The sequence below is a fragment of the Mesoplodon mirus genome (assembly GCF_964341445.2).
Source record: "Mesoplodon mirus genome assembly, chromosome: 15".
Taxonomy (NCBI): domain Eukaryota; kingdom Metazoa; phylum Chordata; class Mammalia; order Artiodactyla; family Ziphiidae; genus Mesoplodon; species Mesoplodon mirus.
The window spans coordinates 49,139,375-49,165,860 of NC_138991.1; the positions used below are offsets into that span (position 1 = coordinate 49,139,375).

The 26,486-nt window shown below is 39.9% G+C and overlaps 2 protein-coding genes across 2 annotated transcripts in view; both read right to left on the minus strand.

The window, feature by feature from the left end:
* Positions 1–2,938, minus strand: part of VWA3A (von Willebrand factor A domain containing 3A) — a gene marked incomplete at its 5' end in the record, with an annotated part of 46,923 nt that extends 43,985 nt beyond the window's left edge. Inside the window, 2 exons of the mRNA XM_082644123.1 lie at positions 2,435–2,558; positions 2,877–2,938. Coding sequence (XP_082500249.1) covers positions 2,435–2,558; positions 2,877–2,938 — 186 coding nt within the window. The remainder of the gene's footprint in view (positions 1–2,434; positions 2,559–2,876) is intronic.
* Positions 2,939–15,404: 12,466 nt separating this feature from the next.
* MOSMO (modulator of smoothened) overlaps positions 15,405–26,486 on the minus strand; it is a 60,734-nt gene continuing 49,652 nt past the window's right edge. Inside the window, exons 2-3 of the mRNA XM_082643796.1 lie at positions 23,932–24,144; positions 15,405–19,371 (exon numbers count right to left, since the gene is read on the minus strand). Coding sequence (XP_082499922.1) covers positions 19,187–19,371; positions 23,932–24,144 — 398 coding nt within the window. The 3' untranslated portion in view covers positions 15,405–19,186. The remainder of the gene's footprint in view (positions 19,372–23,931; positions 24,145–26,486) is intronic.

Sequence of the window (26,486 nt, forward strand, 5' to 3'; positions counted from 1 at the left end):
GTGAGAGAAACCACCCTGCAGCGTCCAGCGACTGTGGAAAGGGCCTGCGCACTGCTTAGCCCACCACGGCCCCTGACTACACCCAAAGATGGCTTTGCCTGTCTCCTGTGTGCCTGCTTGAACACTGGGTGGGTACTGCTTGGGCTTGTCTTTGTCAGGCTCTCCCTGTAGACGGTGAGGTGATAGACAAGGGGCTGAAATTATCTGCTTTGGCTGACCGAGCTGCATTAGACAGGATTAGATCAGACAGAGGATTCGGAAGGAGGAAAGGGCAGAGGAAGAGAGGGAGGGGAGAAGGGAGTGCAGTCCTGGGCCCCCCACTTACTAGCTTTGTGATGCTGGGCAAGCCCCGTGTCTCTTTCTCCACCTGTAAGATGGGCGTGTGACGCTAAGGTCTAGAGTGTGGCCTCAAGTGCTGCTGCATAAACGGTTCTTAACAGTGATTCTTGTTTCCCCTCAGGTTGGGTCATAAACAGAAGGTAACAAACAAACAAAGGCAATGAAAATAAACTGCTGCTATCATATTCCAGCTAGATAGTATTGGATGCCGTAAGTTCTGTGCCTGAGACCTTCTCACCCTCTGTTTCAAAAGGAAATTAGCAAGTGTTTAAGAAGTGTGAAAACACGAATAATTAGAGCAAACTCTTAATAGTGCTTATTATGTGACAAGCACTTTCCGTATATTAACTTATTTACATCTACAAAATAGGGTCCATCGTTATTAACTTCATTTTACTGACAAGGGTGCTGAAGTATTGAGAATTAAGCAATTTGTCCAGTCACACAGCTAGTTAGTGGTGGAGCTAGGATTCAAACCCAAGCAGTATAGCTTGAGCCATGCTCATAATCACGATACTATATTGCCTTTAAATTACCACCAAACTGTGACTATCTTTGTGAAGGATCGAGAGAGAACTGACTGAAAAGACAACTTTCTCAGTATGTGATTCTTTGCTAATTAATGTCCTGCCCCAGAACAGCACCACCTATAATCTTAGCCCCAGCCGCTCGCTTAGGAAAATGCTGCTCTGCAGCACATAAACACTAGGTGTCACTCTTCTCATCTTTCAGGACAACCACCTCCCTTTGGTAACACTGAACCTGGTAGACTTCTAATTCACCTCTCTTCCATTCTATTTGCATTTGAAATGATCCATCGCTTTTTTTTTTTTTTTTTTTTTGCGGTACGCGGGCCTCTGACTGCTGCGGCCTCTCCCGTTGCGGAGCACAGGCTCTGGACGCGCAGGCTCAGCGGCCATGGCTCACGGGCCCAGCCGCTCCGCGACATGTGGGATCCTCCCGGACCAGGCCACGAACCCGTTTCCCCTGCATCGGCAGGAGGACTCTCAACCACTGCGCCACCAGGGAAGTCCCATCACTTTTTAGGACATGGATTTTATATTATTAATATTTGAAGAGCCACCATTAAACACATGATGGATTTTGACTGTAGGACATACTGATTATATACTGAAGGATGTGCTTTACATACAGAAGAATAAGATCTTTGTGCTGGGGCAATCCTTTCCCTCTTTCCCACTGCTATTTATTTGTGAAGTAAAGGAGGCCCCAGTTGTGGCTGATAAATAAGAGTGGTCCTTGTACACCTGGAAAGTCGTGTATTTGATAAGAAATTAGGTGAAATACTCATAGTATCAACATCTAAAGTCATTGAAAGAATCCTTTAGGATTTCCAGACTCTATTGACATTTGCTCATTTCCTTTTAATTAAACTTGCTTTCCCCTAAGTGCCAATACTGGAGAAAAGTAAAACAACTATTTTCCTGATTTTTAATTGCTAGCATTAAAACTGTATTGTTTTTGACTGATTATCATTTCAAAGGACCATTGTTAAACTCTAGTGTAGAATAGGTAGACGGTTATGGGCCAGACTTGCACGGACAACCCCTGATGACAATAGTTTCTATAGTAGAGTGAATTGCGAGTTCTAGACAATCCACTCACCACGACGGGAAGAGAGCTCATCAACACATTGAGAGTCAGCCTAAGACCACAGTTCTGGTTATTCTAGAGGTTAATTCTCCTGCCATAACGTTCTCACTCCAATGGCACTTCCTGAAACTGATTTTTGGATCTAGATTTTAGGGAATCCTACAAGAAAAACAAATCTCAGGAAGGAGAATCTTAGAATTAAATTCCTTAGTCTTCAAGCTTTGATAACAAGGACAGTGTCTTCACATCCCCCTGAATATTTAATGATACTGCCAAGAAGGCTATACAGTTTCTATAAACAGCATAGAGATACTTCAGTCATTTCTAAAGGCAGGGGATCAGAGATGAGTGTGTAACTAATCCTTTTCAGTCCTGAGATCTTACGTGAAGAAAGAAATACCCAGAGTTTAACACATTCTGCTGCATTCCCAGACTATGATTTGTAAGCACTGGCACTCAGTTAAAGCACTATGGTTTTTACCAGTAAGTCCTGTGTCTGGTTCATATGTATAACCAGTAGTCCATTGTCTAGCTTTTGGCCATGTTCATTGATATTCTTCTGGTTCAATTGCTTCTTTGGATCTCTGTCATTGTTTCTCCTCATGCTAAAAAACACAAAGTAATTTGATTAATGCCCCAGCACCAGACATTGACTCCACGTTGTCAGGGTCTCCAGAAACATTTTACTTCTGTGTAGTAACTGGGAAAATTTCCTGTGTAGATCCCGATAAAATGTGGACTCCAGGTTCATAAGACATTTTATTCTATTGTTTTGGTAGTTAGGTAACTGAAGCCCTCAGGTATAAGATGATGCATCGACCATTTACCCAGTCTCACTTAAAGGCAGGTATTTCCCCCTCAACTCCCGTGAAAAAAACATTGTTGTTGTTGTTTTCATTTGGAAAGTCAGAGAAGATGCTTACCAATGATTTTCCAGAAACTTATTATCTTGACCATGGAAGATATGACTAGTTTGTGTGGCCATTATAAAAACACCCAATGCTTATTTTCCTAAGGAGGAAAAGAATACCAGAAAAGAAAAAGGTAAGTGCAGCATATAGACAACAGCTCAACTGTTCTTTAATTCATTCATTCAATAAATACTTATTGAACACATACTAGGTATCAGGCTTTGTGTTAGATGCTGAGGATACAACAGTGAACAAGATAACAAAGGTTTCTCAACTTCAGCACTTTCGATATTTTGGACGAGCTAATGCTTTGTCGTGAGGCTCTTCTGTGCATTGAAGGATGCTTAGCAGCATGCCTGGCCTCTACCTATCAGATGCCAGTAGCAACCCTGCCCCCCTGCAAGTTTTAACAACCAAAAACGTCTCTAAACATTGCTTAATGTCTCCTGGGGAGCACAACTGTCCCCAGTTGACAATCACTGAGCTAGGCATCATCCTTGTCCTCCCAGAGGGGGAGAGTGATGTAAATATAGTAATAACAAATTGTGGAAAGTACTGTGAAGGAAGTAAACAGGGTGATATGATAGTAATCAGGAAAGGAATCTGCTTTGCATAGGTCAGGTGATCAGTGAAGGTGTCTTTTGAGCTTAGACCTTATTTTTTTAAATATAAAGTATTTTATTTTATTTATTTTATTTTTATTAATTAATTATTTATTTTTGGCTGCATTGGGTCTTTGTTGCCTTGCGCAGGATTCCTCTAGTTGGCAGCAAGCAAAGACCCAACGCAGCCAAAAATAAATAAATAAATAAATAAACAAACACCCCACCCCCCGCCCAAATCCAGGGAATTCCCTGGTGGTCCAGTGGTTAGGACTCCACACTGTCACTGCTGAGGGTCATGTTCAATCCCTGGTTGGGGAACTAACATCCCACAAGCTGCACCATGCAGCCAAAACCCCCAACAAATCCAAGGTCACACCCCCTCTTCTCCCTCCTGCTTAAAGCTGTTCAAAGCCTTCCCTTTATTTCTAGGATAAAGACTAAGATCCTTAAGACAGCATTTGAGGCTCACAAGCTCTGGCTGCTGCCCACCTACCTCTCCAGCTTTCCCACTCCACCACTGCTCGCTGCTTCAGTGTTCGACAGCCCCATTCCCCCTCAGTTCCTAGAATGCTGTACAGTTCCTTTAATCGCAGGGCCTTTTCATGTGCTGGCTTTGCTCTGGAACATTCTCCTCCCCTCCCCCCAACCACTCATCCTTGACATTTCAGCTCAAATGTTACTTCCTCTAGGAAGTCTTCCCTACCATCCCACTCTATTCCAGGTTCCTTTGTGTTATGTAAACTGTCATAGAACTGTGCTCCTTTCTTTAAAAGTAATTATCTTAATTTAGAATAATACATTTATTAGTGTGATTGTTAAGAATTGGCATCTTTCTCCCGTTAGACTGTAAGTTATGTGAGAGCAGGGACTGGCAGACAGTAAATATTCTGAGGAGGGGAGGTAAACCTCAGTTCTTGAAGAATTGACTTCACTTTCTGCTCTTGGGTTCCGTGAGATACTTGTTCCTTCTAATTCCCTTCCTTTTTGCTTAAGCGACCTCATTTATTTATTTATTATAAATGTATTTATTTATTTATGGTTGCGTTGGGTCTTCGTTGCTGCACGGGCTTTCTCTAGTTGCAGTGAGCGGGGGCTACTCTTCATTGTGGCGTGTGGGTTTCTCATTGCAGCGGCTTCTGTTGTTGCAGAGCACGGGCTCTAGGCACACGGGCTTCAGTAGTTGTGGCACATGGGCTCAGTAGTTGTGGCTCGTGGGCTCTAGAGCGCAGGCTCAGTAGTTGTGGCACACGGGCTTAGTTGCTCCACAGCATGTGGGATCTTCCATGACCAGGGCTCATATCTGTGTCCCCTGCATTGGCAGGTGGATTCTTAACCACTGCGCCACCAGGGAAGCCCAAGTGACCTCATTTATATTTCTTGTTACTTGCAACAAAAAAAATATTGTCTAAAACACCGCAAGTGAGAAACTCCAGATGGAGTTGCAGCTTCAACATTGGAGCGTGTGTTCTTATGAAACCATTAAATTAAATAGCCTAATGATGGTTCGGCAACTTGCTTTTCTCTTTGGGGTCTTTAATCTTTTTTTTTTTTTTCCTCTCTCACTGTTGTGGCCTCTCTCGTTGCGGAGCACAGGCTCCAGCCGCACAGGCTCAGCGGCCATGGCTCACGGGCCCAGACGCTCCGCGGCACGTGGGATCCTCCTGGACCGGGGCACGAACCCGTGTCCCCTGCATCGGCCGGCAGACTCTCAACCACTGCGCCACCAGGGAAGCCCGGGGTCGTTAACCTTTTATTCAGAGGAAGTTTCTTTTGAGAAGCACCAAGATAATGTGGCAATATCTCAAAAAAAGAAAAAGCGGCTTTACTTCAGTATGCTTTGCTGGGAGACTCCTGTGGCAGAGACTGCTGGAATAGAAATACCTCATCAACACTGGACACCCCGCAGTCTCAGTTCCCTCTTTTCAGTCAGTGATTAACAACCTAATGAATTCAGAGGCTTGCATGACTGGATTCTGGGATGACTTGTGTTGGCCAATGGAGGGGTGTTTGGGTTGCATAAAACTAGCAGAACAATGTGGTGTGCTAGGAGCACTGGACCATTGGTTTCTTCATCTGCAGAATGGCATGGGGATAACAGTAACTGCCCTGCCTACTTCAACTCCATCGTCAGAAGGATCAAATGAAATTGAGAATGTACAAGAGCTTTGTGAAATACAAAGGGCTATAGGAATGCAGAATACCATTTCAAAATCTGCTGCATCTTCCAGAACTTCAGCACATGACACAAGCACTCGTTCATTCCGCGCACATCTATAGAGTGCACGCTAGGTGCCAGAGAGAGCTGGTAGGCAGAGCTGGACAACCCTTACCCTCAGGCCTTTGCTCAAATGAAACCTTATCAGAGAGGTCTTCTTTGATTACCCCATCTCAGACAGTACCTCCCTGCCCCTATTTTGTTTTCTCCGTAGCACATTTCATCATCTGATGTTCTATATATTTACTTATTATCTGTCTCTGGCCCACCCTCTCTCATCCATCCATCCACTAGAAGTAAGGTCCATGAGGGCAGGGACTTATGTTCACTGTTAGAACAGTTTTATGTAAACATTGCCTAGAACATAGTAGTTGCTAAAAAAAATTTGTTGAATAAATGTACTCAGGGCAGGTCCAGAGTTTAGAGAAAGGTGGGCCACATTACCTTGGGAGACCGGTCACAGGAGGGGAAGAGAATATGCAAGCCGGTCCTTAGGAGGTGGCATCTTGTCAAAGGGAGAGAGGTAGCCCTGATTAGTGGATAAAAGAAAATCTTCAGCTAACTTCCTGATTTGCTAACAGCTGGATCTAGGATTCTCCTAAATATCCAGGATAGAGCCACCCCCAGGGTTTGTATTTTTAACTGCCTAATAACCTCTAGTCTTTCCCCCATCCAATCCATTTTACAATCTGCTGCCAGAACGATTTTTCTGTTATGCAGCATGGTTCATGTTACTACTCGTTTAGAACCCTGCCATGGCTTCTCAGTACCGTGGACAAGCAGGTCAAACCTTCTTCACAAGGCTTTTCATTCCATTTGGATCTATTCTTTGCTTGCCTCTCTACCTCATCCTGCATCCTTCTACACACCCTTGTAACCCCTACCTACACACATCTTGCTAATTCATACTCTTCTTTTTTCAAGTTGGACCTACTTCTAGAGTTGCCCTTTGCCCTTTGTGTTTGACAAGAAAACCCAGGAAGTCTTTCCTGAACCCCATTTGCTGCCCCCCAACCCCCAAGGAGGAAATCATTCCCTCCTATTGCTGCCTCCTGGCCGTCTCTTACCAAGTGGTCACAGACATTCTCGGGAGCAGCCCCATTACTTCCTTGTCTGCTGTTGTACCCCCAGCATGTAGCACAATGTCTGGCAGGTAGGGAGCAGGTGCTTAAGACCCAGGCTCCCTAAATCTTTCTCACTTAGTCCAGAGCTTAGAGTCTGGGCCTCCCCCCGCCCACTCTTTTACCACCCTGTCAACCCTTGTGACTCTCAACTTCACCTGCATTTCTCCATTTATTTCTCCATCTTTGGGAGAAGGGCCCCTGGTCATCCCAGGGCTGTTTTCGCTGGTTCCCACTTCTAGTTCCTCCAAGCTCCTCCAAGCAACTCAACAGGGACGCTTGCCCTGTCGGGAAGTATTTGCTGGTCTCCAAGGTAACAGACTGCACCATTGCAGCTTGAGGCAGGGACAGGGAAAAACCTTCCTCACCCCTGGGAAGAAATTACCAATTTGTTGTTCATAACAACCTCTCCCTGGGCACTCTGCTTTTCTCTACCCCCGCAAAGGCTGGGGAGCAAGATTTGCACCACTTTTCTATTTTTAGAACCTTTGGGTCAGCAGAAAACTGTGGTTTAGACCAGTGGAGCCCTGATGCCTGCTGCCTTCCTGTGGTAGGAACTGAAGAAAGACAGCAGAGAACCTGTGACATGCATGAAAGGTGGTAACGTTCTCTTCCTCCGCAGAGCCCCCCAGACACACTCCTTGGGAGAGGTCTGGCAGTCCCTCACCCCTGCCAGGTCCATCTCCACCCAAACCAGGCTAACACAGCAGCAGACTCAGTGACTTCTTAGCATAAGAAGAGATCATCTACTGCTGTGGTTCCCAAACCCAGGTGCCCATCAGAATGATTTGGGTTGTTTGCTAAGAAAACATACATACATTCCCATCTGGGAGATTGATACAGAACTGTAGCAAAGTGTAGGAACATGAATATTTAACAATGGCCCCAGGTGATTATGATGTAACCAGCCCTTAGCCCACAGGTGGGGACCTTTCCAACTCCTATGGAAATCAGGAGATGAAGTGATGTGCTCAATGTCAACTAGCTTGCAGTGGCTAACTGCACTTAGTTTTTCTTATCCAGGTCATTTCTCAAATCACTACCTTCACTTTCTGAATCTTTAATTTATAATTTAGAATATGTGCTACTTGTGGTAGTCACTGTATGGTAGAGAACCCCTTCAGATGTTGACTCCAGTGCCTCCTATAGGCCAGATCAGAAACAACAAAACCCTTCAAAATAGAGACAGCTTAACTACCACCAGTCGCTCTGGGCAGAAGAGTCATGGGGTGTAAATCATGGCATTTGGTCAGCACCAACAAGGCAGGAGAGGAGGGAGATCAGAAAGAGGTAAGGAAGTCAGAAGAGGGAAGAGTCACAAGAGGCTGAGAGCAACCAACCAAAGGCTACTCTGTGAGCAAGAGGTAAGTGTCCTTGTGCCCACCTTACTGGAAATCCTGGGTAGAGGGGCTGGCTAACTTTGAGACACCATTTTTGGAGACACAGGGGCTCAAGATAGATGGCTTATCACCTTCACAACGGCCTTTGCTCCTGGATACATGGGTTTTCAACATTTTACAAGAAGTAAAACCCAACATTGCAAAGTTCTTTGTTACTGCTTTTTTCTATTTGAGTTTACATGACACATGTTCTGGACGTATTTGTGCCAGATGGATAAAGCAGAGTAAGATTTTCAGGCTGTATGACCAGCCAAGGAGAAAGCTCGTGCTGGTACCATCTTTCTCAGTTCTCCTCAGGCTGTATATAGCTCACGATTGGCCCCATGTAAGGAATCAGAGCACAGTAGGAATTTCTTTTCCTCTTACCTTAGGTTCTTGGGACCTGATGGGTCACCTTACCTCTGGTCTCTATTTAGGAGCTCTACACTGTTACCATTACTCAAAATATATTTGCTATGATCTGAATGTTTGTGTCCCCACCCTGCAATTCATGTGTTAAAAACCTAACCTCTAATGTGATGGTATTAGGAGTTGGGGTCTTCAGGAGGTGATTAGGTCATGAGGGCTTAGCACCTTTATACAAGAGAACTGACAGAGCTCCCTAGCCCCCTTCCACCATGTGAGGATATGAGAAGTCTGCAACTCAGAAGAGGGCCCTTGCCCGACCATGCTGGCGCCCTGATCTCGAACTTCCAGCCTCCAGAACTGTGAGAAATAAATGTTTAAAAAGTGATGTTGGGGCTTCCCTGGTGGAGCAGTGGTTGAGAGTCCGCCTGCCGATGCAGGAGACACGTGTTCGTGCCCTGGTCCGGGAAGATCCCACATGCCGCGGAGCGGCTGGGCCCGTGAGCCATGGCCGCTGAGCCTGCACGTCCGGAGCCTGCGCTCCGCAGCGGGAGAGGCCACAACAGTGAGAGGCCCGCGTACCGCAAAAAAAACAAAAACAAAAACAAAAAGTGATGTTGCAGTGAATATTGTTTTGTATCTTAGGTTCACAGCATGCTCATTTCATGGCAAAGCCTGACTTGAACTGGCATGAGGCTAGTTACAGTCTTTATTTGTTCCCTTTAATGTGAATATTTAGATGTTTTGTGATTACGGAATACTGCTTCATTCTCTGATGGGGATGTTACATAATATATAGTGTAGGCACCTCATGGATTTTTTCGTCTGAAAAAATTGAATTCCAAAGATCTTTTAGCTTTTTGATAAATACCGTAGTGATGTGTTATATTTAGTCCCTATTATCTTCATGTGTTAAAATGAGCAGATAATGGTGACTTTGATGGTTTTGTTTTCAGCACCTAAAATTCCGCTTTTTGGGAATTCCTTGGTGGTCCAGTGGTTAGGACTCTGCACTCTCATTGCTAAGGGCCCAGGTTCGACCCCTGGTTGTGGAACTAAGGTCCCATAAGCTGCTCGCGCCACGGCGAAAAAAAAAAAAATCCTCTTTCCCTTTTTTTTTTAAATTGAGGTATAATTAACATATAACATTACATTAGTTTCAGGTGTACAACATAATATGTATATATTGGGAAATGATCACCACAATAAATCTAGTTAACATCTAGTTAAATTTGTTTTTTATAAGCCACCTAAGTCTGTGGTGTTATAGTAGTCCAAACAGGCTAAGACAAGATTATTGTGTGATATATTTCTTTAGGTATTAATTTGTATTTTGCTCTATTTCTTTCCTCCATTTCAAGCAGTTGCAGGTGCTTTTTAAGAAGCAGCTTGAAGTCAACAGTTTTTTCTGTCTTTTGTAAAAGCCTAAGCTACCTGAATGATTATAAAGTGACATGCCAAAGCACGGGATGTGAGGGATGTGTTTAATGTCAAGAGGAAAGTGGGAAGGTATATAAAGATTCTTTCAGTTAAAAGAGACAGAAACCCAGTTCAAACTGGCTTAAAGGAAAAAGGGAATTTATGTGATCAGATAAAAGAAAAATCCAGGGATAGTTCTGGCTTCAGGCATGGCTTGATCCAAAGGCTAAAATGTTAACAGAAATCTGTCTCCACTTCTCAGCTTCTTTTCTTCTGTGATGGCTTTATTCTTAGGTAGCTTCTTTAGGAGTGGTTGGTAAACTTGGGACATCAGCACTAAGCTTTCCCCTCCATAGCTTTTAGCATCCTAAAGGAAGGAGAACAACTCTTTTCCAGGAGTTCCAGCAAAGTCCACGGCTTGGTTTAGTAACAGGACATGCTCATTCTTTTTGTTTGTTTGTTTGTTTTTTGTGCGGTACGTGGGCCTCTCACTGTTGTGGCCTCTCCCGTTGCGGAGCACAGGCTCCAGACGCGCAGGCTCAGCGGCCATGGCTCACGGGCCCAGCCGCTCCGCGGCATGTGGGATCCTCCCGGACCGGGGCACGAACCTGCGTCCCCTGCATTGGCAGGCGGACTCTCAACCACTGCGCCACCAGGGAAGCCCTATGCTCATTCTTGAACCAATCACTGTGACTCTGACTGGCCAGACCTGGTTTCTGCACCTAGTCCTGGAACCAGAGGGTGAAATCAGCCCCATGAAAAGAGCTGTTTTTGTTGTTTTATTTTGTTTAACCAAAGAAGGGGACACTAGGCAAACAAGACTGAGGAAAGCCAAAGGGGAGAGAACAGTCCCCAGATAAACAGAGGTCAAGAAATCAGATCTGAAAAATCAGAGGGAGGAGGGACCTGTCCCGTGTTTGGTAGCAACAGTGGTGAGAAGGCAAGACCTGAGAGGAAATGGGTCGTCGGTACATACAGGAAGAAAGTCCAGAGGCATAGGGGCTCACAGCTCACCAAAGGTTACCAAGCTCCAAGCATGGGATTGGGTACTGTAGAACTACTGCACCATTCAGCCTGGAACAGTTGATGTTTCAGCAGCAATGGGTATAGGCAAATGACAAACGACCAGAGGGGACTTTCTAAAGTTTCAGCCATGGATCTGTGCACAACCCTAGGGTATCCCCAATGGCCAATAGATTTCCTACCAACAAGGAAGAAGGGATCTAGTTGATTTTTTAAAGTGCTACAGGGAGGATAGGAGATAGCTTCTTTGGGAAAATTTCCCTGGGTGCTCAGTTCTCAAAAGGGTTCCAATAAAACCAATGGATAACATGGTATAATTCACCAGTCAAGGAAGTAAGTGCTATAAAATACCACTGAGCAATGATTGCAGAAATCTTGACAACGAGCAGGGAATGATGGCAGATTAAACACAACTTAATAATAACTTACATAATTTTTTTCTTTCAACAAAATATGTAATATTCACAAGTAGAGGCTACTTTTTATGGTTGTTTGCATTCCACATCCAGAAGAAGCAAACCATAGATTTAGCTGCTCATGTCTGAGCCAAGGAATCATGCAACTGGGACAAGCTATTTTTATTTCGTTTAGACTAGCAATGTGGGACAGCAGAAGCAGTCCTAGATTTGAAGTCAGGGAACCTAGGTTTGAAACCCAGATTCCCTAATAGAACTTTGGGTAAATTGCTCACCCTTCTGATCCTTAGTGTTTTCTAGTCTATACAATACTATCTCCTACTTCACAGGAGGAGTATTAATTAAGATGACATATGGAAAAACACAACATGAATTTAATGTTAGTTTCTTTCTCTAAACTCTTATGAATGCTACTATTTTTTAACCACAGTTTTTCAAAAAATATAAATTGCCTTAATAGAGTAGTTGATATGCTTCAGTTAGAATGTCAGATTATTATGATATTTGGGAAGTTTCTGTCATCTAAGGGCTAAGTTCAGAGCAGCATTATTTGTAAAAGCAAAGACTTGGAAACAACTTAAATGTACAACAGGGGAAGAGAAATATATCTATATATCTACAGTATGTAATAGAGGTATCTATCTATCCTATACGGCCATTAAAAATGAGGAAGATCTATATTTACTGACACTGAAAGATATTCATCTTTCAAAACTGCATTTTGGGGCCTCCCTGGTGGCGCAGTGGTTGAGAGTCCGCCTGCCGATGCAGGGGATACGGGTTCGTGCCCCGGTCTGGGAGGATCCCATATGCCGCGGAGCGGCTGGGCCCGTGAGCCATGGCCGCTGGGCCTGCGCGTCCGGAGCCTGTGCTCCGCAACGGGAGAGGCCACAACAGTGAGAGGCCCGCATATCGCAAAAAGAAAAAAAAAAAAAAACTGCATTTTGCCATAGAAAACAAAGCAATGTAAAAGAAAGGGTTTTTATTTTTTTTATTAAAGAAAATACTTGAATTGTCTTATACAACTAAATTAAGTATTTAAACATTAATACTTAACAAGTAATTAATTATTAAGTATGAAAAGAGTGCCAGAGTCAGGACATGGTATTTATTTTACTGACTTGCCCCAAGAGATAATAAATAGAGATTGATTTAATGGTGACCAAACACATTGAAAGTATCTACTAAAATGCGCCATAAGATGGCCAGTTGGGGAAAACCACATCTAAAATGAGATCAAATCCTTGAGTCCGTTCCTTTTAGCAGAAATAATTAAAACCATCCTGGCAGAACCAAGTCTCTGCAAAACATACCAAATGTATGGATGGCTTCAAGAGAACGGAGAACCCACAAGCTTGAAGACGCCTCCAAAGAGTTCTCTTCAGGATCGACAGGGTACTTGCATCATCCTGGTCCTCTGTGTAAGTATCAATATTAGAGCACTGTGAGTTTAGTAGTAAAGGGTCTTGAGTCCAGAGGAATCCTAAGGAGGTCAGCAAGACTGGCATATTATACAGTCAAATACTTACCAGTAAAATAACCACACTTACTTATAAAGGCTGATGATCTATGCAAGCTTCTGCTTTCAGGAAAAATTTCACTGAAACAATCCTGGAAGACAGGTGACTGGGCCTTTCACATCTCCAGGAAATATAGTTTCATAATTTTCCTTTACAACCTAGCCCCAAGTTTAATCATGATAATTCATGTGCAAAGCACTATGTCAGGTCTCTGGACTATGAGAAAGCCACATTCCTTGAGTTCAAGAGTTTATGATCTAGTTATAGAGAAGTGTTTAATAACATCAGCAGTAACACTTGAAGGCTTACTATGTACCAAGAACTTTCCACACTTTATCTCATTTAAACCAGCAATAACTCTATAAGGTAGGTACTATCAGGCCCGGTCTACAGGTGAGAAAACCAAGGTGCACAGAGGTTAAGTGATTTATTAAGTGATTTATTGTGGAACTGAGACTTCAATCCAGGCAGTCGATTCCCCTCTAGTAAGTACTGTTACAGAAGTACAAGCAAAAGAGAAACAAAGCACAAAAAATTAGATTATTTCAAATACAGGAGGGATTAAAGAAATTGCAAGGGGGAGGTCATACAGACAGAGCTAAGACAGAGAGCAAGGTGTAGTAAAAGAATGGAGAATAGGCTGGTTTATCAGTAAAAAGCGAAAAGGGAGAATGATGGGAAATAAGGCTGAGGAGACAGCTTGAAGCCAGCTCATTAAGGGTTTTCAGTACTATGCTAAAGAAGTTTGGATTTCATTCTGTAGACTGCTGGCGTGACAGGAACTCGAATAAAGAAGTGAAAAGTTTCTTTTGTGTTAAGATTATTTTGGCAGAAATGATCTGGATGAATTGAAGTAGATGGAGATTAGTTGAAGAAAGATTCATTTAAGTGGCTATAGAATTTGAACAACTGTCCTAGGCCAAAAACTGTCCAAGGCCTATTTGTCAAAGACATTCTTTTCTACATTGAGTGTTCTGAGACCTAGTTATGTGACTCTGGGAAAGTCAATAAGCCTTTGAGTCCTTGATTTCTTCATCTGGAAAATGGAAACACCGAACATGCTTTTAGATTTCATCCAGCTCTGAAATTTTACAAGTCTCATGAAAAGTTTCTTCTTGAAATTTAATCTTGGGTGGTCTTAGTCTTTGGAACTGGGGCTTCTTTGTAGAAACCTTAAATGTGCTTCAAAATATCATCCCAGCATTTTTTTTCCTGCTGGGAAAAGAACCAAAATTCTAAAAAAATAATATAGCATTATGCTTTCTATCTTTAATACAATTTATAAATAACTACTTTTATTTTGTTGCTGGGTAACTGTGACCCAGAAGAGTTGACTTTGCATAAAAGGAACCCACAGTCCACTAGTCTTGGTGTTTTTCCTATAATCTTCTCATACAGTGGTTAGAAGGGAGTTGATGGAAGAGTAACCCAAAATAATTTTTTCACCCATATTATTGTTTTTAAAGACAGTCTGTTGCCTTTTCCTACAGTATTACCAAAGAGAAGAAAAGTGTTTCCTTCCCCTCTCTTAGAAGTTCAGTATTTAGTTAACCATTACAATTTCCAGTGGACCTATTCATTAAGGTTTATAGAAAAGAACTCTTCAAATACCTCTAATCTGTGTTATAAATCAGGGTAAGAGATTTGAATGGTGGAAAGGTAGGGTGACCAACTCATCCCTGTTTGCCTGGAATTTTCTCAGTTATAGCACTGAAAGTCTCATGTCCCAGAAAAGCCCTGTCTCAGGCAAACCAGGATGGTTGGTCACCCTAAGAAGATGACGTTAAGGTCCAGAAGGCAAGAACACCCAAATCCTACCTTGTCTTAAACTCCCAACTTCGCATGAGGCTCCTGCAGAGGCCATATAAAGGAGAAACAGCAGCAACGGGTAAATATAGTGTTTCATTTGATTACTAGTTATTATTAGGCTAGGTCACTCCTGATACTCCTCGAGAGAGTTACAGTAAAGCTGTGATGGAGCACACGGATAAGTCTAGAGACCAAAGGGTTCTACATTGCTCCTTCAACCCAAATTTTAAAATCTTACAAGCTAAGAGGATTTTGGCCTGAAATAAAGTAACAACAGAAGAATGAAGCAAAGATGAAAGGGCTTAGGTCGATGTGCAAGGAAAAAAGGAAAGAAAAATGAGAGCCTTGGCTCAGTATCTCTCTCCTAGTTCATGGAAACATGATGTAGAAGAGAGTGCCACATGTGTGTGGTCTTTTATTGCTGAGTGCCTCTTCTTATTGGTAAACATAGCCTAATCCATGTTCTGGAACATTAATAGCATCTCCTCCCGAAGGGGGAGCTAGGAGTGAGAGTGGAAGAAGAGAGGGGAGACATTCCCCTGGCACAATGCTAACAACAAAACGAAACCAAGAGGCATGGAAGTGTCACTGTGTGAATATGTGAAACCTCTATAAGAAATTCATTTCTGAAATAAATTTTTAAATTCAAAGCTTATTTCAAAGTAATAGAAGCCTTTTTAGTTTCTTTAGTAGACAATTTATTTTGATAAACTTGCTCAATAACAAAAATACAAGTAAAGAAAATTATGTTCATTTTATACAGTTTGTATTAACAATTTGTTTTGAAACTATTAATTGAAAAATGTTATAACCAATTAGAAAACAATTCTTAATAAATTTGGGGTAATATACAGGCCTTGATGACAAACTTTAAAATCTCTTGAGGTGATATAACTAATAAGTCCTATGTAGGGAAACCAACCTACACAGGTCACTTTTTTCCTTCATATATTTTTATCCTTCAAAAATTCGTTCTGAAAGACAGCTTACTGTTTTGAATTGTGAATGTAAATTTAATATTTTAAAGAAGATCAAAGTGGGTTGATAAAACAGTTACTACAATCAGAGTAACTGTGGCTAGTAGTCTTTTAATAAAGACAAAATAAATGCAACATGTTCCTCCCATGAAGCCCACGATGCAAAATAATAGCTAAGAGTAGTATATTCAAAGTTAGTTTCCAATACTTTTTCAGGGTCTTTCCTCTAAATCAATAGGTTGTATGTCACCAGGACTGTTCATTGTTTTACTTAAGAGATTAAACAGTGAATTCACAGAACATCAAGTGGGGATATCAAAGATTTAGGCAAAAGGGTAAAAACCAATGAAGTGTTTTGGTCATCTAGAACATTAAAAAGAAAAAAAAAAAAGAGCCATCCTTCAAAAACAAAACAAATGAAATGGAAAATAGGCTTGTAAGAAGTAGAAGAGTCAGAAAAATTACATACACACATTAACAACATAGAACATGGATTACCTTTGGAAAGAATCATACTGAAATGTTTGCTTTTAATGAATTGAAGATTTTTCATGTTTACAGATGTTTAGGCATGTTCAATAGGAGCTTCCAAAACTTTCAAACTAATTAAGTCTTGTGCAAATAAAACCTATAAATATTTTTCAGCAGATTTTACAGTGATATTCTTAGGTATGAGAAGAATGCACACACTCTAAAAACAATGTAACAGACAAAAATTTGACAAATGATTGCACCATTAAACAGTGTTTTATATACAGTTTACAAGATATGATTTCCTGCTATAAATTAATACTGTACTATATAGTACTTATTATAGTGACCTTTTTAAAAGCAACTGCTGACAGTTGTCTATCTTTTTCACTTACAGGATTTATAGAATTTTATATGAATGAGTCCATTTCAATGTTTGGTCTGGAAGAGTACAAAGATTTGACTTCACATACTACTTGATGGGATGGTTTTAATCCTGGGTTAGAGTGCTGACTGGTTAGAGGGAGTTTTCCCCTATCAGCCCTTAGTGCACTGACCTCCAAGACAATGATGAAATTAAAGACAATTTAATGGTTTGTGTAATAGATACAAATAAAACCTTAAATTCTGCAATCTTATATGCAATACCACTGTAAGTGAAAGACGTAAACAGTGGGGAAATTCTTAGCAGCTGAGAAACTTTCTCTCCCCATGCTCATGATCCAGTTAAAAATATTTTGAGAAACTATTTACAATAAAATTCATCTTTTGGAAGAGAAAAGCTCTTGGTCATATTATAAGTTAATTTGAACCATACTTTGCTAACCCTTTATTTCAGTGGTATAATGGTGACAACCAAAGCTTTCCTTCAAAGTGATCCATTTGACTGAGGTCCAATCAAATCGCAATGGGAACTGCCATCCCAAATGTCCATAGCACAGGTCCAGTGGTATTCTTAGAACTGACTAGACATCATAATACTTGGGGAAAATTAGTCTCCCTCAAGCATTTCCTAGAGGTGTCTTTGGACTCTGGGAAGGAAATGTGTGACATGCCCTCAGCACACTCAAGGAACTCACCCCAGTGGTGGTCTACCTCTTACCTGACTCCTGAGTGAGCTGGAACACTGGGGTTTTCTTCCACAATAAAATACTGCTGAATTAACAGTAAGATATATGAATGTCAAACAAGCCAGTGTGAAACACATCAGGCTCCTCCATTTCATACCTTGAATATCTGAGGAGGCAGCCCCAACTCTGAAGTAATCATTAAAAAAAAAACAAAACAGTGCATTCATTTCAGTCTGTGTGAAACAAGGGACCCTAACTCTTCTGATAGGGACATTTCGGTTGCTGTTGCCATGAAAGACTCCATTGCCATGAAAAACCCTCCTGCCCCACATTTCAAACAGGAGATTATCTATTGTGTTCACCTGGAAAAACAACTAAGCATTGACATAAAGACATGGAGATGTGGAGAAGAGAAATACTATATTTTAAAACTATCTGTGGGCTCAAGGGTTAGCTGCAATGCTTCTTTCTGGAAGAAATGTAAAGCTGTGCGTTTAGTACAGCCCTTTAAAGTAAATGCAAAAATGTTAGCTTTTAGCAAACAAAGGCATATAGCATTTAAAGAAAATACTGTATTGCTCAGGTTTTTGGTAAAGAAGATTATTAATAATGCTTAGATGAAAAGAAACAAATTTAATTTTTATGGCAGAGTGAAGTTAGTGTTATAAATAGCCAAAATATTGTAAATTGATATTACTAGTGAATTTTGTATTTATGTAAAGTTGTGTGCTTAAACATATAAAATGCTTTATTAATGTAACAGAACAAGCTAGTAAAAAAAGAGAACCTCTGTACAACAGACAACAGTTGCCAATAATTTAAATAGTGTCAGATTCCCCAAATTATAAGGTTTGACATGATCTTACCTTCTACTATCATAAACAAATAAATTAACCCTACAAAGAATTTTAGCTTAACTTAAAATTGCACCTAGAAAGGTATGGGATTATTTGTACCTATTACAAAAACCTGTTAAAATCAAGGGCTGCTACAAAGAATGAGGTAAACTGAAGACTCTCTCCACTATGCAGCCTTCAGATAAATGGCTTTTTTTCTATTGAGTTCTAGGTTTGCACACCACAGTGTTCTGCTAGCAAAGCATTCAGAGTTCTCTTCCAGGAACTGTTTGCATGTGTGTGTATATAAATTTACACACACACATACACACACACACATATATACACACTGTATACTGCATCAGCAAAATATATATATTATATATATATTTATATAAATATAAGGAAAATTTCCCCCACCCAACCCCCCGCCCCCCAACGACATGTTTCTTAGTGTTTGATTTTTTTTTTTTTTTTTTTGTACACAGAGAATAGGGAATTTCAGAATTTTTACATACATTTTAGCAAACGAGTTTTGATCTATTGGCTTCTTGGTGCGGTAATGCAATGGCAATCCATTCTGGTGCCAAAGGCTCATACCATTACAAGGAAGCTGTGAACTCTAATTTCTTAGGAGGTGAGGCCAGCCCCACATGAACTTCTCTTGCATCCCTCTGGTCCGCCATGATTCATAAATACTTAGACTTATTTTTTCCTCCCTCAAATGAATCATTAGACGTTAAAAATGGAACAACAGAGTCACAAAGGGCCACGTGCTTTTCAGTATAAAGCATTCTCCTTCACTAGGTTGCTATCACAGTGCAGACCTGACTGCCTGAATATGCTCAGGAGATTTAGTCAATATTGTCTGTATTTGGTTATGGAAAAGGCTCTCCTTATTTTTTGTTTTTAAATCCAAAGTGCATAGTGAGAACAAATCAAAGCATTTTTTTTTTCTTTTCAGCATCAGTTTCATCTAAGCATCTTCCTATGCGAGGACTACTCAGATGCCTTGCCTTTGTCCTCCCCACCCTCCAAAAATAAAAAAATAAAATAAAATTAAAAATAATAAGAGTCAAGCAATTCAGACATTCATCAGCCTGGTAAACAAACTTTGCCGGCAAATAGAAGTCCTACTATTGTAAAGAAAATTGATAAGACAAAAAGTACATATGATGACCCAACTACTGTGTTGTTGGGTAATTTATATGGTTGACCTCCGACTTCATTGATGTAAAATCCTATTGGAAATATTAGGGCAGCCATACAGAAAAGGATCACTGTAAAACAAACCAGAACACAACATTAGTAACATGGCTTGGTGATTAAGAAAACAATGAAAATTTGGCACACAGGAAGTTTATAAGAAGGGTTGTGGATTGATGATATGGTCAAATCTGTTACAACATGGATCACTTATCAAAAGATTTGTGTATACTACAGATCCCCAAAGCCTAACAATTAAATACAGTAAAAGCTAGCTTAGCCTTTTACATAGTTTTGAATATCAGCATTAAGGAAGGCCTCCAAACCTACTAAGTACTCGTATATACAATTCTTGACCATTTAAAGTAGTGACTAAGGGCTCTGGCTAGTGTCAGACAGAGGCTAAATTCCGGCTCTACTACTTACTAATGGTGTAATCTTAGGCTTCTGAAATTCTGAAAATGGGTAAGTATATAGTACAAGGATAAACGAAACAATGTCAAGTCCTTCGCACAGTGAGTGACAGGTTGATAGTAAGAGCTGAATAAATGCTGTATATTATTATCGTCCTAGCATTATTTTGCCAATTCTCTGCTCTCTCAGTTGGTATTAGCTATAAGGCATTGAGAAAAGGTGCATACAAATATAAATACTATTTATCTTACTCTGATTTAAAATCAGCTAGTGGAAAGAACCACAGACTTCTGTGATGAGGAGCAAATTGTCAGATTGGTTATCTCTCATCATGAACAACGTTCCAAAAAAAAAAAATCTCCCAGGTTTCTGACTACAGAGTTTAAAGTGGGGGAGAGTGGGGAAATCTTTTGAGTTTTGTATGCAAACACAATGAAATATATTATTTGCTAAAATGCTTCTAGAAAGATATCAGAAAACACAGTGTCTGGGCAGAAGTAATTCCACAGTTGGCTGTTTTAGGAAACCGTGTGCTCCCCTGTGCTAACAAAGAAACACTCTTCTTAGGGAACACAAATTACCTATAGATAGGCTGGCGTTTCCAAGAAAATATTTTATGCTTTTTGAAAGCATGTTGGTCAAATGTTCATAGTCTTTCAAATTTCTTTGAAGGCAGAAACATTTCTTCAGTGTAATGTCATTCTATAGTCATTCCCAGTATTAACTGAATGAGAAAACTTTTCTCAGTTAAACCCATCCCTAGCAATACTGACAGAGCCCTGGATAAATATACCAGCTGACACTTGTCCTAAATTATTTTTGTGTTACTCAATCTACAAAATTTAATAGGAGAGTCCTGAAAAAGCCAATTAGGAATATTTCCTGGAAGGAAGCTCCAGAAATGCTGTAAAAAGTAACATTTTCTTAAGTAATACACTAGCTTAAGAAACACACCAGCACTCTCCTTTGCTTTGCACCATTTAGGTGGATTATTTTATATTAAGCAGACATAGAATCTGTTTCATTTTGGGCATATGACCACACCAAATAATGTTACATAAGCAGATTTAGATTCTTTTGGATACCTACTACAGAACAAATGAAAAATTCAGGTATTCAGTATTAGATCTTTGGGCCTTTCTGTTGTATAGTTAACAATAAATAACTTTATTACTGCTGCCAGTGCCCCCTGATCTGTGGTATCTGTCACCAGTCCCTAATGGTTCTTATGCCTTAATATGGTTTGGTAAGTAAAATGAAACCACAATCTAAATAGCTATAGACAATCTAATAAAAACAATGGGAAAACATTATTGTCTTAAAAACAATTTGTTCTTTAATGTGGATTAATCTCTAACCTCAAGAAACACTAAAATAATTTAGAAGTCCTTAAAAGATATGCAGATATTACTGTTGTTCATTCTGTTAATTGATGTGCCAACTTAATTCCTATCCTTTCCTATTTTCTACTGTAAAATAAAAATCTATCTTTTATAATGGAGTAATCATTTAATGACTATATTTAAAGCAGGGTTTAATATTTTACAAGTGTTAAATATTTTCCAAATTGGTTAGGAAAAGCTTAATCAAATTTAAAGGAAGCAATGAACTCCTAATTCTATCCAATATTTGTTTTTAATTCAAGGAATCTAGTTCTCTATCCTGGGGAGATTTAATGTTGGTGGGTGAGTTTTTTTTGTTTTTGTTTTCCTGTTTTTTGTGGGGTTTTTTAGCTATTGACACCTGTGAAGTTACTTTACATCTTAAAATACTGTTAATGTTGAAAATACATATCAACTTTTGACAATTAAGTTCTGGGTCCTAAATAAGTCTGTAAGGACATAACTCCATATCCTGTATAGCATAGATTTCTTAGTGGTGAAAGTCAATCAGGTGTACTGGTAGACAAGTAAATTAGGGTGGCAAAGGCAAGGACAAGAGTCAGACTTGAAGAAAAAGGCACAGCTTTGTCACCCTTGCCCCCATAGGTGAGCCCCCTTATGTGTGGCTCTCCTTTGAGCATTTCCACTGTGTAAATCCATCAGAAAATGTTAGCTTATATTCTTACCAAACTATAGCTTAACTGGAATAGAAGTGCATAAAATGGAGATGAAGTACATTTTCAAAGGCTGAATGGAAACACTAGGGGGAGCCCAATCCCTCTTGTGACTACCACCCCAGTAAACTAGCTCTGGGAAGGCAGCTCTATGCTTCCTTAGATGACATCAACACCAAGATATATTGTTGAACGAAAAAACCAAGATACAGAATAGTATAAATAGAATAAATATGTATTTATAGAACACTCACACATATACATATATGTTTCTATGCATAGAACACCACTAGTAAGAAACCCCAGAAACTGGTGAGAATGGTTGCTTCCAGGAAAGGAGTATCGGACGACTGGGTGACAGGGCCACAGATGAGATTTATTTTTCACTTAGTGACCCTTTCATAGGCTTTGAATTATGTATCATACACATATTATATTAAAAAGTTAAATTATTTAAAATGGAAAAAAAGGAAAAACATTCTGCATTTCAAGGTAGCTATATATTAAATATGTACTTCAATATTTTCTCTTGAAGAGGAATGAAAAACAAGATAATCAAAGTTCTTTCCCTTTATTGGGTCATAAGAACCAATGGCTCATGTGAGTACCTTAATGCTTTTCTCTGACTCATATTACTTTGCTAAATAATATTTCAGATTTTTGGTATTCAGAGCACATGCACTCCCAAATTTCAACTAAATCCAGAAACTAAATCCTTCTTCTTTGATTTTATTTTACTCCTAAAGAGTGAATTCTAAAGAGTGGATAAGTAACTGTATCTGTGAGTAAAGATTCTCTTTCAATTCCTCACCAATGCCCTTTAATTTAGTAGCACTGTCTCTATAACTGCCTCTAGACCCTACTATTTAGAAAAGAACTGTCTCAGGAGGTCTGTTTGACCTCAAAAAAGATCAACTTGTTTCACATTTCTTAACAAGGATGGAGAAGCCTTTTTATGTCAACTTCAACTTGATCTAAATTTTAAAATTAAGGGAGAAATAGATACAAAAATAAAACAACAGATCCAGAAACATATACATTCTCTAAAGAGAGTTTCACAGAGAGATAGGGAGAAACAGAGACTCATGAACTAATATCCCTATCCTATGATCTTTAAGAATAAACTGAGTTTTAACATTAATAGGGATACATGGGATTATGCCTTTGCCCTGTAATACAAGTTCTACATGACAATATCAGGTGAAAGTAAGCTGTGTTATAATATTCATTTTTTAAAAACTTAAGAAAACTTGAGATGATTATAAGACACTGAATTAGAAATTAAATCCCATAGTATTTGGCATAGGGATAGTTATCCTGTTCTTTAGAGCAGGGTTTCTCAACAGGGCCCCTATTGCCATTTGGGGCCAGATTAGTCTTTGTTGTGGAGGGCTGTTCTGTGCGTTTGTACACTGTTTAGCAGCATCCCTGGATTCTACTCACTACATGCCAGGAGCATCCCCTTAGTGTGACAAAAAAAAAATGTTTCCAGACTTTGACAAATGTTCCCTGGGGGATAAACCTGCTTTAGAAAGAAGAATTACAGAAATCTTCCCTTTGAGCATTTTTGTTGCTTTTAGCTTGGGAAAAGCCTGCGTTGTGTTCTGAAATTAAACCAGTTTTGCAAAGTACAAGAGAATGTGTAATATATAAATATTATCACATCCTTGGGCATAGCTTAAATGGCATCAGAAATGTTGAGAAACGATTATTAAATAACCAAATGTGTTGATTTTTCAGTGGTCACACCACAACTTACAGTAGAAACTCAAATCAATGATATTAAAAAGCAAATCACCACCTTAAACTAATTTGTATTTCTGTATATTTTCTTCTAGATTTATCTTTATTTGACAGAAGATACCAATACCTTTAAGAAGAGGAAGACTCAGGTTAGTGGTAGCTCTGAGTCACAGACCTGGAACACTATGTCACAATGTGAGCAAAAATAAAATTCATTAAAATAGCATGTTATACAAAGCAATTAAGGTTTGGATGTCCTGGTCTTATGGTGAGAATTCTGAAGAGCTGATGGGACCGCGTAGAGTCTATCTGATGGCCGTATGCAAGTGGTGCCCTTTGATGATTTGAAAGTCCTTATTACTGAGTCTTGATTCCAGGGTGAGTGCCTTCTAGACAAATTTAGTTAGCACAGGTTACTTACTTCCAGTGAATGCTATCCATCGAGCATATTTTGTGGCTTCTCTTCGCCAGTGGGAAGCCACCAGCAAACCACATGTGACAGTCAATGAAATGATTCCCATGATGATAAAAAACAGTGTGGTGACCCACTCTGGGGGAAGCCGAGGTGGGATGCATGTCCGGTCTCGTCCATGGATTGTTTGACACTGTCGCACAAGGCCCACAGTGAGTGCTCCTGGAGAGATGCAAAACGTGGGAGTATTTTAGTGGGTTTGGCACACCCAGGGAATTGTCCCTACCAACACCCCTTTAGTCCTTTTCTCTCTGAGTGGGTCATTCAAGCACTGAATTCCACTGAGTCCTATTCTTCAGCATCCTGCTGTAGTCCGCTATGTAGTAATACTTTGTTTAAGGTACAAAGTGAACTTAAAAAAAAAAAAAAACCTCACAAGTCATAGAAGGCAATTCATTCAGTCATTTATTAAATACTTTTCTGGGTACTTGTGTCTGGCACTGTTCTAGGCTCCAGGAAAATAGCAGTGAACAAGAGAGATGAGGTTCCTGCTCTTGCTGAGATTACCATACTAGCAAAAAGAATTGGAACTTTTCTATTCCCAGATCCAAGACTCAAATGTATATGATTTTATTTTGGCTGAGGAGAAACACACGTTTTAAAAATTTGAAAGCAAACTTGAAATATGTCTAAGTGTAATACATAAATAAAATTAAATAATGGATTAAATACTGGAACTAATATTATTTTATTAAACTTAAAAGGTCTAAGAAAATTACAATATAAGTACTTTTCCACTAAATTCAAGAAAATGCTGGAAAAACTGGTAGGTTCACCTCATTTGGTAAGTCAACAATTTTTGTACAATGTACAAGTGCTCACAGTGCCAAATCATTACTAGTATGCTTCAGCAGAAAAGCATAAAGGCATCGGTGTTAATCTTTAAAGTGCCCCCACTTCCATTTAAATAAATGAAAGTGGTTTTTGTAAAACATCAAGGCTATTTTTAAACAAACATGTTCTCATGTAAAACCCAAGGAACCTCTCTACCAAATTTGGGGTGAATTAATTACAGAAACCTAGATAAGGAAGATGAAAGAATTATTATTTTATCCTTTTCCCCAGTAAGAAGAACAATTAAAATGTTACTTTTGAGTAAAAGTTGCTTGCTTCCCCCTTTAAGGGCAACTGCAAATGGGAAAACAGCTGCCAAAAATACAAGAAAAGAAATTTCTGGAGCCACTGAAAACAACAGATTTCTGCATCTTTTATTGGTCTTATTTTCTCATTATGAACAACAACAACTACAACAAAAAGACATTAACCTCAAAATCATAGCATCTGCCATGAACAAGTGCCTTTTCTGAGGACAGTCAGTAAAATTCCCAGAGGCATTTTGGGAAGCTGCCCTTGGTGGGAGAAGACAGACCAGGGCTGGACCTGTACATACAGATGTATATGTGGGTAGGTGGGGCTGTTGGAGGGAGGGGGTTTTCCTGCAACATGCCTTTGCCATTCGTACATTTGTAGAAATAAGCAATGTGTTCAAAGAAAATGAAGAGAAAAATCAGCTCTCAGAACTGAGTTGTGGTCTTTTTTCCTCTAATGCTAACTCTGACTATAACTTTTCAAAAGAGTGGAAGACGATAACGCAAACAAGTTGTACCTTTTTCTCTCAAATCATCTAATAATTAGGCCCTTCTTGTGATCTCCGCATACGTGCAAACAGCATGATAATTACAGGATCATCGCCAGCAAGATGGAGGCAGATGAGGGGCGGGAGAGGGATAGAAAGTGAGCAAACTGTCACAGTAATTAATGCCACACTATCCCTCCTCCTAGCTGCTGTTTGGAGTGGAGTGATTCCACAGGCCAGAGAAGTAAATCAGTTCAAAGTTTTTGACAGTCACTAACATTTTTAGTGTCATGGTAATTGCTTGAAACCAGAAAAGGGGCGACAATAGGGGTGAGTAGGTACCAGGGAGTTGCATAATTGTTCTTAAAATGAAACATTAAAAAGTTTCCTTGAAAAGAAAACTTGAGGGAGAGGGCGTGTCTTATTATGATAAGGCATTTTATGGTAATTTTGGAAATAAAGAAGGCATTCACAGCAGTGCTCAAGCTCTTCTAACAGGAAACCACTCCTGATCACTCAGCAAAAATCTTCTAACAAATTACCCTCTGTAGTCACTATCTCATTTATAAAAGCCATCAGTACTGTGAGAATAGAAAACAGGCAATGAAAGACCCTCTGGCAAAATTCAATATTATGGATTCTGATTATAGTAACAATTCTCTTCACAAATTTAAAATACAAAGGAGCTTTCATTGGTAACTCTATAAATAGCTAGTGGACTGAGATTTTTTTTTAAATAAATTTATTTCTTTATTTTTGTTTGCGTTGGGTCTTCTTTGCTGCACGCAGGCTTTCTCTAGTTGCGGAGAGCCAGGGCTACTCTTTGTTGCAGTGCACGGGCTTCTCATTGCAGTGGCTTCTCTTGTTGCAGAGCACGGGGCTCTAGGCGCGTGGGCTCAGTAGTTGTGGCTTGCGGGCTCTAGAGCAC